At 44.9% G+C, this 13540-nt stretch overlaps 1 protein-coding gene across 1 annotated transcript in view; it reads left to right on the forward strand.

Annotated features, from left to right (window-relative positions):
- The first annotated feature begins 24 nt into the window (after positions 1-24).
- The window catches only part of PDZRN4 (PDZ domain containing ring finger 4), a 792627-nt gene continuing 779111 nt past the window's right edge, over positions 25-13540 (forward strand). Inside the window, exon 1 of the mRNA XM_033959287.1 lies at positions 25-922. Coding sequence (XP_033815178.1) covers positions 209-922 — 714 coding nt within the window. The 5' untranslated portion in view covers positions 25-208. The remainder of the gene's footprint in view (positions 923-13540) is intronic.

A 13540-nucleotide genomic window follows, 5' to 3' on the forward strand; every position in this document is an offset into this window, starting at 1 on the left:
GAGGGAGGAGAGGGTGAGGACCGGCAGTGTAAAACGGATATTTGGACGAGGCGCCTATTACAGTTAATACGGTTGATAGGGGCTCTGGTGAACAGATGAAAACTTCCAAACTAATCTGAGCGCAGCGCACACAGCCCCTCCCCCCTCCATCCAGTGGACGCCTGGATCGCCAGCAGCGCAAACTCCGGTGAATCCAACCCCGGCAGTCATGGGCTTTGACCTGGATCGTTTCTCGGAAGCTGTGGACGCGAACTTGCAGTGCAAGCTGTGCGACAAAGTGCTCGAGGAGCCGCTCTCCACCCCCTGCGGGCACGTCTTCTGTGCGGGGTGCCTGCTGCCCTGGGCGGCGCAGAAGCGCCTGTGCCCGCTGCGGTGCCAGCCCATCTCCGCCGAGGAGCTGCACCAGGTCCTGCCGCTGAGGAACCTCATCCGGAAGCTGGAGATCAAGTGCGAGCACCACCGCAGGGGCTGCGGCAAGCTGCTCCGGCTGCGGGACTCGGCCGAGCACGCGGAGATGTGCGACTTCAGCCCGGCCGCGTGCCGCAACGGGGGCTGCCGGGAGGTGCTGGACCTGCGGGACATGGACGCGCACGTGCGGGAGAGCTGCGAGCACGCGGCGGTGGGCGTCTGCCCCGAGGGCTGCGGGCTGCTGCTGCTGCGCCGCGACGTGCTGCGGGGCGAGCACTGCTGCCTGAGGGCGCTGAGGGCGCAGAACGGCGTCCTGCTGGGCAAAAGGGCCGGCCTGGAGCAGGAGCTGAGGAAGCAGGCTGCCCGGTGGGGCAAGAGGGAGAAGTCCCTGCTGGCTCGGCTGTCGGCGCTGCAGAACGAGGTGCAGCTCACCGCGTTGAGGTCTCAGAAGAAGTTCAACGAGTATATGGCACACGTTGGCAACATCACCAAGAATTTAGCTAGCCACTGTAGGGTAAGTGCTTGCCAGAAATAAGCCCGATGGACCTTTGATAAGGGTTATTTAAGCAGAAGATGAAAAGGAAGTGGAATACTAGAATCCATTTAATAGCTGAATTCGGCTGTGGGACACCGGGTTTTCCCAAGAAGTTTCTCTCCCTAAACCAGGGGGTCTCAAAGTCCCTCCTTGAGGGCCGCAATCCAGTCGGGTTTTCAGGATTTCCTCAATGAATATGCATGAGATCTATGTCCATGCACTACTTTCAATGCATATTCATTGGGGAAATCCTGAAAACCCGACTGGATTGCCCCTCAAGGAGGGACTTTGAGATCCCTGCCCTAAACATATTTTGGTCATTCCCCTCCCACCAGCCATCACCTCGGCTTACAAACTAGTCCTCCAGACTGCATGCTCACTCTGACACCAACCTATACTGTACCCAGTCTATCATTCCTATCTGACAAGCCGGCTTCCCTTAGTCCAGGGGTAGGCAATTCCGGTCCGCGAGAGCCGGTTCCAGGTCAGGTTTTCAGGATATCCACAATAAATATGCATGAGATAGATTTGCATCTCAAGGAGGCAGTGCATGCAAATCCATCTCATACATATTCATTGTGGATAGCCTGAAAACCTGACCTGGCTCCGGCTCTCGAGGACTGGAATTGCGTACCCCTGCCTTAGTCGGTCATAGTAAATTGTCCTTCAGCCTGTCTCCCCAAGCCAGCTAGCCAAGGTATCTAGTGTTAGTAATTGCCCTCCACTAGCAAGCCTCTTTAAAGCCTGCATCTTTAACCTGAAAGCTTACCTTCTAACCCTTTTGATTCACCAAGCTGCCCACCAACCATATTGCCCAGTCGGCTATCGTCACCACCCAGCTAGCCTGTGCCATCCTTCTGCAGTCAGTCGTGCGTCCAGCTTGTATTTGATCCCAGCCACTCATCCCTAACCAGTCAGCGAACATTCAGACATTTTTCACCAGCCAACTAGCTTAATCACCCTCAAGTCAGCCTTCTCTTTCCTGTCAGCCAGTTCTCCTCATCAAGCCTTTGACCCATAACTAGCCTGCTCCACCATTTAATTTCCTCCAGCCTGCCTTCATCCCAACGAATCAACTATGCAGCCAGCCTGACTCCCTCCCCAATGAACGAATCCTCCACCCGTCCTGCCACTCCCCAACCAGCCATCCTGACTGCCTTCAGTCAGTCAATTAGCCTGCTTTCTCTTTCTCCCTCAAACCAGACTGCCTACTCCCCAAGTCATAAGAACATAAGAAGTTGCCTCCACTGGGTCAGACCAGAGGTCCATCGCGCCCAGCGGTCCGCTCCTGCGGCGGCCCATCAGGTCCATGACCTGTGAAGTGGTTTCTGACTAATCCTATAACCTACCTCTACTTCTATCTGTACCCCTCAATCCCCTTTTCTTTTAGGAACCTATCTAGACCCTCCTTGAACCCCTGTAGCGTGCTCTGGCCTATCACAGCCTCCGGGAGCGCGTTCCATGTGTCCACCACCCTCTGAGTGAAAAAGAACTTCCTAGCATTTGTTCTAAACCTGTCCTTTTTCAATTTCTCCGAGTGCCCCCTTGTACTTGTGGCTCCCCACAGCCAAGTCATTCATTCACCAGCCAGCAAGTCTGCTCTTTTCTAAATAAGCCTGCCCCCCCCCCCCCCCCGGTCAACCATTTTTGTCAACAAGTAGGCCTTTCCCCACATTTCCTCCAAACCAATTAAACTGGTTCTTGCCCATTCATCCCTTCTACACCAGTCAGCAAGTCAGCTGGCCTGTCCCTTTCCCAGTCAGTCATTCTTTTCCTGTCAATCTGCCTTATCCCCCCAGCCTGCCTTCAACCAAATAACACATTTTTCCCACAGCAAATATCTCCCCCACCACCACCATCTGCCTGCCTGTTGTCCTCCCAATAAATTTGATAGTCATCCTTCCTCATCCATTAGCCAGCAAGGCTATTCTTCTGATCAATACAGTGGCCTTAAGTCAACAAGTTATTCTGCCTGCCCAATAAACTATTCCCCTCAACCAGCTATCCTAGCTGCAGTCAGTTATTCTACTCAACCAGCAAGCCTGTGTTCAACTTGTCAGTTTGTCTGTCTCCCCTCCCCCCATTCAGCCATGTCTCTAACCAGACTGGCTCCCTGCATCCCATCAGTGAACTCGCTAGTCAGCCTGTCTTCCCCTCTCCGAAAAATGCATTCTCTTCCCATCTTTTCTGCTCCACTGGAACAGATGATGCTGGTACCATGTGATTTTCTGCGAGTTTGTACTACTGGAGCTGTGCTTGTAATTTCTCACTGGGACACAGCAGGTATGAAAGACTTGCACCCTCTTCCTCAGATTCACAGAGAACTGTGCGGTAGCAGTGAGTGAAAAGAGAACTCGAATGTTGTTCCAGAGAGTTCTGCTACAAATTAAGCCCTGGTAAGCAATATATTTATACCACTCACTCCATATATAGGCTGTATACTGTATACTCTGCAACTGTGTCCTCTTCTGTATATCTTCTTCAATCTAGCCACCCATTTACTTATCCCGATGCCTCTGTCTTATCTACTACGGTAGATCATGTCAATTTTTGGAGTAGATTTTTATTTTTTCTGACTTTACAAACTACTGGTGACCAAATTATGCAGTTGAATCTTACGCTAAGAGCATAAGAATAGCCTTACTGGGTCAGACCAATGGTCCATCTGGCCCAGTGACCCATGTTCACAGAGGCCAATCCAAGTCACAAGTACCTGGCAAAAACCCAAACAGTAGCAGCATTTCCATGCCACTATGAACCTTTCCTCCAGGAACTTGTCCAAACCTTTTTAAAAACTGGCTACATTAACCGCTCTTACCAAATCCTCTGGCAACGCATTCCAGAGCTCTGAGTGAAAAAAATATTTCCTCCTATTGGTTTTAAAAGTATTACTCTGTAACTTCATCGAGTGTCCCCTCTTCAGAAACTGCTTAAAGTGAGTCTTACCTACATCAAATCACAGTTGACATAAGTGGAAATGAAGTAAAACTTATTTGAACGTACAAATAGTCTGAACTACATCTGTAGCCACATAATTGTCTTTAAAATGTCATCTTATGCGGTTAATGTAATGTTATTTAACAAAAATCCAGCAAAAAGGTCATATCTTGTTTGCTTGTTTTAGCTCATGAGCTCCCCGCTGACCATGTGACCCTTATGTATAATATTTCCTCCTCTTCTGATTATATACGCAGTGGTTTAACGAGGTGGAGCCAGGGGGTGTAGACCGCTCCAGATGCCATTTTAGCAGGGGCGCCAGCACCTCTCCGCCTCTCCACCCACCCACTTACCTCTTCAAATGATCGTAGGCAGCAAACAGCATATTTTACTTGCTGCTCACGCCAGCCTCAGCTTTCTGATATCACTTCCTGGTCACTGTTTCAGTCTGCATATTTCAGTAATATTATGCACATATTCTGATGCTACGGCCTATTTTGCTTCCTTTAATTGGAGCTATCACTTTCAGATACAGTAGTGCCTCGCATAACGGACGCCTCGCACAGCGAACGCTGCGCATAACGAACTTTTTGTCTTGCTCCCTATAACGAACTTCGTTTCACACAACGAAGTCGCCCGAGGGGCCCGGGGGGGGGGGGGGGGGCGGAACTACTCTCGCCGCTTCCTAATGTGAGCCGGGAACAGCAGCACCCTCACCTTACCTCAGATGCCGAGTTTTCCGGCTTTCTTTTTCGGCCAGCCACACGCTTTCAGGGAGCAGCACATGCCCGCGCATGCTCTGTTGTTCAATCTTCTCCTCTGACGCAACCGGAAACCGGAAGTTGCAGAAGAAGAGAACATTGATCAACTCCAGCAGCTGCGCGTGCACAGCTTTTTGAGATCGTGCGGCTGGGTGAGGGAGAAGGCTGGCAGGCTCTGCATGTGAGGTGAGGTGGAGGGAGGGAAATGTAGGGCTGCAGAACGAATTATTTTGTTTTACAGGTATTCTTATGGGACAACAGGGCTGCAGAACGAATTATTTTGTTTTACAGGTATTTTTATGGGAAAACGCGTTTCACACAACGAACGTTTCACATAACAAACTTGCTCCTGGAACGGATTAAGTTCGTTGTGTGAGGCACCACTGTATTTGGATGCTTGTAGTAGTCAGTCTTTCATTTGTTTTTTTAAACCTCACTTCTTCCGGCCCTTCTGCAGGCCTCTCACTTTATCTATTTTCCCGTTGTACCATTTTCTTCATACGGTTCCCATATATGCTAAATTATTAGGTTAATTTCATGTTTTTAATTTATGCATTCTAGTTCTATCAGTATAAACTCAAGTTACATTTATCTTAAACTTATGTATGCTAATTCTGTCTGTATAAGCTCCAGTTTTGAACTACCAGGAGATTACTTTGTAGCTCTAGCGTTTTATCCTCATGCCGCTATACTGGGCCATGGTGCGCCCTCACCTGGAGTACTGTGTACAGCACTGGTCGCCGTACATGAAGAAGAACATGGTACTACTCGAAAGGGTCCAGAAAAGAGCAACTAAGATGGTTAAAGGGTTGGAGGAGCTGCCGTACAGCGAAAGATTAGAGAAACTGGGCCTCTTCTCCCTCGAACAGAGGAGATTAAGAGGGGACATGATCGAAACATTCAAAGTACTGAAGGGGATAGACTTAGTAGACAAGGACAGGTAGACTTAGTAGACTTAGTAGACAGGTTGTTCACCCTCTTCAAGGAAGGGAGAATGAGAGGGCACTCTCTAAAGTTGAAAGGGGATAGATTATATACAAACGTAAGGAAGTTCTTCTTCACCCAGAGAGTGGTGGAGAGCTGGAACGTTCTTCCGGAGTCTGTCATAGGGGAAAACACCCTCCAGGGATTCAAGGCAAAGCTAGATAAGTTCCTGCTGAACACAGACGTACGCAGGTAGGGCTGGTCTCATTTAGGGTGCTGGTCTTTGACCTGAGGGCTCACCGTGTGAGCGGACTGCTGGGCATGATGAACCACTGGTCTGACCCAGCAGCGGCAATATTTATGTTCTTATGTCTTCCAGTGTTGATCACATCACTTGTTTATTTGCGTAACAATTGCTGCCACTTTTTCACTATTTTTAAGGTTGGCATAGGTCCATTATCTCCGCATCTGTGTATCCATACGCCATTTTTAGTTTTCAGGCACATACTCGCTTTTGGATTGGTGTTTGCACATCTGTCTATTCATTCCCCGGCTCACTCATTTATAGATTAATCCATTATGCAACAAGCCTTTTCTCAGTTTTTTGCATACACAAGTTCACGCACCAACTTATGTTGGACTATATAAGATGCTGTTTTTTTCCCCTTAAACTTTTTTATTTTTTTTATTTTTTTATGCACCACATTCTCTTATATGAGAGAGGTTTTATCTCCTCTTACTTTACAGATTTTTACCACATACGAGGGGCCCCTGAAAGTTCTCAGCCTAACCAAGAAGAGAAGGATGTGGAGCCATGAAACTTACATGTTATTCCACACTTTTCTTGACATTTTTCGGTTCATAGACAATGGCACGAAAGACAAAGGTGCGCCCGGACAATTGAGCGCAGCGCGGAGGCGAGCGCCGCTCTAAATTACTGTTTTTAGGGCTCCGACGGGGGGGGGACGTGGGGGGGAACCCCACCACTTTACTTAATAGACATCGCGCTGGCGTTATGTGGGGTTTGGGGGGTTGTAACCCTCCACATTTTACTGTAAACTTAACTTTTTCCCTAAAAACAGGGAAAAAGTGAAGTTTTCAGTAAAATGTGGGGGGTTACAACCCCCCAAATCCCCCACAACGCCCCCACAACGTGGCGCGATGTCTATTAAATAAAGTGGGGGGGTTCCCCCCACACCCCCCCGTCGGAGCCCTAAAAACAGTAATTTAGAGCGGCGTGCGCCTCCGCGCTGCGCTCAATTGTCTGGGCGCGCCTTTGTCCCGGCGCGCTTTTGACCTGACACCCATTTTTCGTTTCAATGATATGAAATGAAACAAAAAGTGTTGAGAAAAGTGTAGAATAACTTGTAAGTTTCTTGGTTCCACATCATTCTCTTTTTGATTGGGCTGAGAAATTTTCAGCGGCCCCTCGTATAGGTCTATTCTTGTTCATCTTTTCAAGTATGTGGTAATCTGCTGATTGGTCACCTTTAGAGATATTTTCATGACACATTTTATACGGCTTTCGTTCTATTCAGATTTTGATTGTAGTATATCTACCTTTTTCCCAGTTTTCAAGTTTACTCATCCTCCTATTCACTTTTGTACATGCATCACTTATATTGCTATACTCATTCTCATATTCTTCTTATACTTTCTCTCACAATCATTATTGAATTTTTAGCCTATATGTTACCTTCTCACTGCTCTGACATCAACCTTTCTTTCAGCCTTTTTAGCATATAACACCGGCTTCACTTTTGTCGCCATTCACAAGCATTTTTACACATATTAGCTTCCATACGCAATTATTTTCATTTTAAGGACTTTTGAGGCAGGCTTACTATATCCGAAACATGGACAATGTTGGGCGTTCTCCATATCAACTTACTTGGATTGGACTGCACTGCTGTCTTTTATCCTCATATTGTGAAGCTCATCCTGATCATCTGTTCTATTTCAGTGTTCTCCCCAGGGCCTTTCAGCCGGGCGCTCCGCCCAGCTAATTTAGATGAGCGCCCGGCTGTAATCTCGATCGCAATCCTGCTGCTGCTGCCGCCGCCTTCTGCTCAACATTTAAAAAAAAAACCCTTCTCACCGGCTTGGAGATTTACCAGGCTGACTCGGCACAGCCTGAATTGCAGGAGCCTGACTTTTTTTTTTTAAGTTTTTAACGCCAGCAAGCGACTTGAACCCATGCTCCGGGGCTCTAACATGTGCATGCTGCTTTTCTCCGAAACCGGAAGTCATGTCCTGAGGGAGGAAGAGAAGGGAAGTCGGCATGCACACGCCCCGGAGCATGGGTTAGATAGGAGACAGGTCAGCTTACAACTTGCTCTTGCTTGCTTCGGGCTTTCTTCGCTGCCGGATCCTGCCTACTTTCTGTTTCCGAAAGTAGGCAGGACCCGGCAACGAGGAAGGCCCGTAGCAAGCAAGAGCAGCGAGTTGTAAGCTTCCTTCCGTTGCTGACTTATGGAAGATAGGTCAGCGATGGAAGGAAGCTTACAACTTGCCTTAGTCCAGCCCTGCACAACATGCGTCCTTAAACGGATCTCACTGCCGATATGGCTCTCTCTCCACTCTCCTTTGAAGATCAGCTCAGGAGGCAAGATTTAGCCCGAGATCAGACAAATATTAAAGGGCATTTGAAGGCATCTGAGCAAATTGAGGAGAACATGTCCTGTTTTTCCATGCCTAAAAATACCACCTTGTCTAATGTAATCTCTGATCAGATCCTTAAGAGTGATGCAACTATGCATGCTGGACAGTCTCCTCCAGTAAACAGAGCTTTAAAGCCTGCAACCATACAGAACCAGATGGTCAAAGGGCTCCGAAGTGTAGTATTGCCAAGGGATCTGTCTCACAAGTTTCTGACGCTGGCAGATGTAAGCACAGCACAAGAAATAGAGACTTGTGGCATTCTGTGTAGAAAGCTGATGCATAATGAATTTACTATTACCCATGTAATAGTGCCAAAGCAGTCTGCTGGACCAGACTACAGTACAGTGATATGGAGAATGTGGAAGAATTATTCAGTGTTCAAGATCAACATGATCTCCTCACAGAAGAAAGACGGAGAGAAAGAGAGAGGCCTAGACCAAAGGGGAAAGACAGGAGGCAGATACTGGAGAGGGGGGAGAGAAGGGAAGGAGATAGAGATGTCAGACCATGGGGTGGAGTGGGAAGGAAGGAAAGGAGAAGAGAGAGATGCCAGAGCATAGGGGTGGAGACAAAAAATGGAGAGGGGTTGAAGCTGAAATAAATCATGTACAAAGGAGAGAAAGAGCACAGGATATAGAGTTTATTGAAGGGACATAGAAAGAGGGAAGATACCATATGGAACAGAGAGAGGGCAGACACTGGATGGAAAAGGCAGAAAGGGTGGAGTGGATGCAAGGGGCAGAGATAGGGTGGACAGTAGATGGAAGGGGTAGAGAGAGGGTAGAGGCTGGGTGGAAGGGGCAAAGAGAGAGGACAGATGTTGCATGGAAGGAAGCGAGGACAAATGCTGAATAGAAAGAAGAGAGTGAAGAGAAGATGACTAAAGCAGAAACGACAAAAGGTAGAAAAAAAATATTTTTGTTGCTTTACGTAGAATCAAGTAGTATTGTAACTGTATTGATTAAAATTTATCAATAGGAAATAGAAATAAGGCAATTTTGGGAGGGAATAAACCCCTTTCCTCAGGTCAGGACAGGATACCATAACAGCTGTATACTGTACTGTCTTAAAGAAAGATTTGGCCTCTGAAAGCTAATTGAAAAATGGATTAGTCCAATAAAATGGTATGTTCATATTTCTCATTGTTTTATTTCTATTTGTTAATTTGTAAAGTGGTGACTGTTATGTAGAAGTTTTTTTCAAATTTACATCTCCGTGTCTTTATATTTTGCACAGTATTAGGGGACATGTGTCACTGTTTCTGTGGTGTTGCATTGTATGCAGAGTCTGGTTTCTTGGTTCAGTTTAACTTTTGTCTATATATTTCTATTTTTAGTTTGTGATTATTCCATATTGGGCGAGGGTGTATCTGTGTTCTGTGTGTATGAAAAGGACATGGCTTTCTGTTAGCATCCACTACAGGATCAATTGACTGTGTAGGATCTGGTTTGTTTAGTTTTACAATGCGTGTGTTGGTGTTCTAGTGCTCACTGCAGTGTTTAAGATGCTGCCTTTTCCTAGATGCACCCTTATTGTGTGACTCATGGATTATTACTAAAAAATATCTTTTTTTTATATAGAGGAGGGGGTTGTTAAAAAAATGATTAGCACTGGCTGTCATATATACTAGGTACACCACTGGATTTAATGACTATTCTAACTTTACTGTTGACGTAGGTGTTGTCCCCACCAACACACAAACACACATTATAAAGAATTAAATTAAAGTTGTATTATCATCAAGTAGCTTTCAAATGACATTATAAGCAAATAAAAATAAAATATTTTTAATACATTGCATCTTTACCTATACTGTTTTGCCCTAGCTCTTACTTTGCACTATAGCAAAATAAAAAAGAAGCAGATAAAGATCAATCACACTGGTGCCCTTCAAGGCTCAGTAACACCTCTCCATAAATTATGTGGAAGAGGTCTGGAAGTGGGGATAGCATCTATTTCATATCCTCAGTGAGACCTCAGGAAGGAACCTAGTGATCAAAACATTATTAGAGGTGTTGTACAGCCATTTCTTGTATGACTGGATGAGCTATATTTATCTTTTTTTTTTAGTTGTTTAAATTCATGCAGAAATAAATGGTTAGATTGAACCTAATGACTTCATTAACGCATTTCCCTTTTTTAAACCTCTATACTATTTGAAAGAGGGTGAATATCTTAATTATTCACTTCTAGAAGTGGATACTTCTTAAATTTAGTAAAAATATTCTGGCACAAGTGTCAAATCTTAAAAAAGGAAGTCATATCGAGCATTGGAAAATAATAATAATTAACTAATAAAAATAGTATATATTTAATTTTCCCCGCCCCTCCCCACCCAGCTACTTTTTCATGCCACCCGGCTGGAAAAAATTTCTGGGGAGAACACTGTACTTGTTTTTTGGTTTTTTTTCTTTACACTCTTGAGGAACTTAATGGTCTCCAACTCTCCACCTTCGTTTTGTTTGCACTTTTGTATGCAGGAAACCCATCTTTGTTAATCTCATGAACATATGCTACACCACAGAGAGTATCGGGAGCCCCTCTCCAGCAGGGCACCTGATCACAGTTACACCGCTCCCCCGATCCAGCAGGGGAGAATACTTTAAATATATATTTTTTATTTCTCTTGATACTTATTTTTTATCTCTATTTTTTATTTATTTTTAATTCTATCTTTAAATTTATTTATTCATTACTTGGTGGAATACTCATTTCTATCTCTATTTCTGTCTTTATATTTTATCTTTATTTTTCATAAATTGTCTCTTCAGGTACTTTAGTTAGATTGTGAGCCCTTAGGACAGTTAGGAAATTTCCAAGTACCTATCTTATTTATTTTTATTTATTGTATCTTTTAATGCATTCATTTTTGTAAACCGCTTAGAAACCTCACGGTTATTAGCGGTATATAAGAATTAAATTAAATTAAATCCACACATTTTATTTGCTTCTGATCAGCAGAATGCTAAAAAACAGGGCGTAAAGATCAGAAAAATCTTTGCAATTTCAGAAAGTGAAAAATGATCCTGAGATGAGATATACAAGATGTGACAATTAAGTTCATGAACTTGCCACCGTGCGCTTATATTGGCAGCACTGTACACAAACGGCTCAGTGTATATCAGTGTCTCACAGCTGTGTTCGTGTCGACGTGTGGCAGTGTCTAGCTGAGTGGCATTCATTATTGTTGTATGTGTTTGTTGCAAGAATGTCAGAGCTTGAATTAGAGGAACAAATAAACATTAAATTTCTTGTTAAACTTGGCAAGAGTGGAAGTGAAATTAGAGACATGTTAGTCCAATTGTATGGGGATAATGCCATGAAGAAAATGGCAGTGTACAAATGGGTTAACTGTTTTTCTGAGGAGAGAAAAAATGTCACTGATGAAGAGAGGTCAGGGCAGCCAGTAATGAGGAGAACTGACGAAAACATTACAGAAATTTGTTGAATTGGGAATGGTATAGAATGTTAGCAGATCCAAAATGGCGCCGTAGTGTAAGGACATGCTGAACAGTCGCACAGTAGAGGAACTCCAAAGGAAGAAGAACAACTGATGCAAGCTGCTTCTAAAACCTTGGGTCAGGAAACAGTGAGTAATCTAATGAAAGTTAAGAGCTGGGTAATGCTGGTTTCAGAGGAGCGGGAAAAGTCTAGATCGGCCGTTGTGACACTTGATTCACTGAGGGATGCCATTAATGACGTACAGTATCCTCTGTTAAAAGAAGTTAGACAAAATACTGTTGACTTGAAGAATATTTATGAAGCAGTCTTCGTTCAAGCGCAGGTTGCTAATCAATATGGACATGAAATGGACTCCTTAAGGGCTAGGCTGCAGGCAGTGGAGTCATGTGAATCCTCGATGGTTAAAAATAGAAATTATATTGCACTGGGCAACTTGAAAATCAATCGAGATGATTTAACTTAACGATTTCTGAATTTTCTTAAGTCTCCACTGGTGCCAGCTGTGGAAATGTTTAAGAAATATCTAATGGAAGTTTTCAAGATGCAGTCGGAGGCACTTCCTCATGCTCAATACCTCCAGGGTTGGAGGAGTCCTGCTAACCCAGAGGCAACAGCTGAGAAAGCACTCCTCGGACTTACTGCCTTTTTGGAATCCTCTCTGGAAGTGGTTACCTTTAGGAGTACATTGCTGGTTACCTTCGCTTTTGAACTTGACCGTAACAATGTTTTGAAGCTTTCCTATAGACATAGTAACATAGTAACATAGTAGATGACGGCAGATAAAGACCCGAATGGTCCATCCAGTCTGCCCAACCTGATTCAATTTAAAAAATTTTTTTTTTTTTTTTTTTTCTTCTTAGCTATTTCTGGGCGAGAATCCAAAGCTTTACCCGGTACTGTGCTTGGGTTCCAACTGCCGAAATCTCTGTTAAGACTTACTCCAGCCCATCTACACCCTCCCAGCCATTGAAGCCCTCCCCTGCCCATCCTCCTCCAAACGGCCATACACAGACACAGACCGTACAAGTCTGCCCAGTAACTGGCCTAGTTCAATCTTTAATATTATTTTCTGATTCTAAATCTTCTGTGTTCATCCCACGCTTCTTTGAACTCAGTCACAGTTTTACTCTCCACCACCTCTCCCGGGAGCGCATTCCAGGCATCCACCACCCTCTCCGTAAAGTAGAATTTCCTAACATTGCCCCTGAATCTACCACCCCTCAACCTCAAATTATGTCCTCTGGTTTTACCATTTTCCTTTCTCTGGAAAAGATTTTGTTCTACGTTAATACCCTTTAAGTATTTGAACGTCTGAATCATATCTCCCCTGTCTCTCCTTTCCTCTAGGGTATACATATTCAGGGCTTCCAGTCTCTCCTCATATGTCTTCTGGTGCAAGCCTCCTATCATTTTCGTCGCCCTCCTCTGGACCGCCTCAAGTCTTCTTACGTCTTTCGCCAGATACGGTCTCCAAAACTGAACACAATACTCCAAGTGGGGCCTCACCAATGACCTGTACAGGGGCATCAACACCTTCTTTCTTCTACTGACTACGCCTCTCTTTATACAGCCCAGAATCCTTCTGGCAGCAGCCACTGCCTTGTCACACTGTTTTTTCGCCTTTAGATCTTCGGACACTATCACCCCGAGGTCCCTCTCCCCGTCCGTGCATATCAGCTTCTCTCCTCCCAGCATATACGGTTCCTTCCTATTATTAATCCCCAAATGCATTACTCTGCATTTCTTTGCATTGAATTTTAGTTGCCAGGCATTAGACCATTCCTCTAACTTTTGCAGATCCTTTTTCATATTTTCCACTCCCTCTTCGGTGTCTACTCTGTTACAAATCTTG

This window comes from Geotrypetes seraphini, chromosome 9 (assembly GCF_902459505.1).
Source record: "Geotrypetes seraphini chromosome 9, aGeoSer1.1, whole genome shotgun sequence".
In the NCBI taxonomy this organism is placed as follows: Eukaryota; Metazoa; Chordata; class Amphibia; order Gymnophiona; family Dermophiidae; genus Geotrypetes; species Geotrypetes seraphini.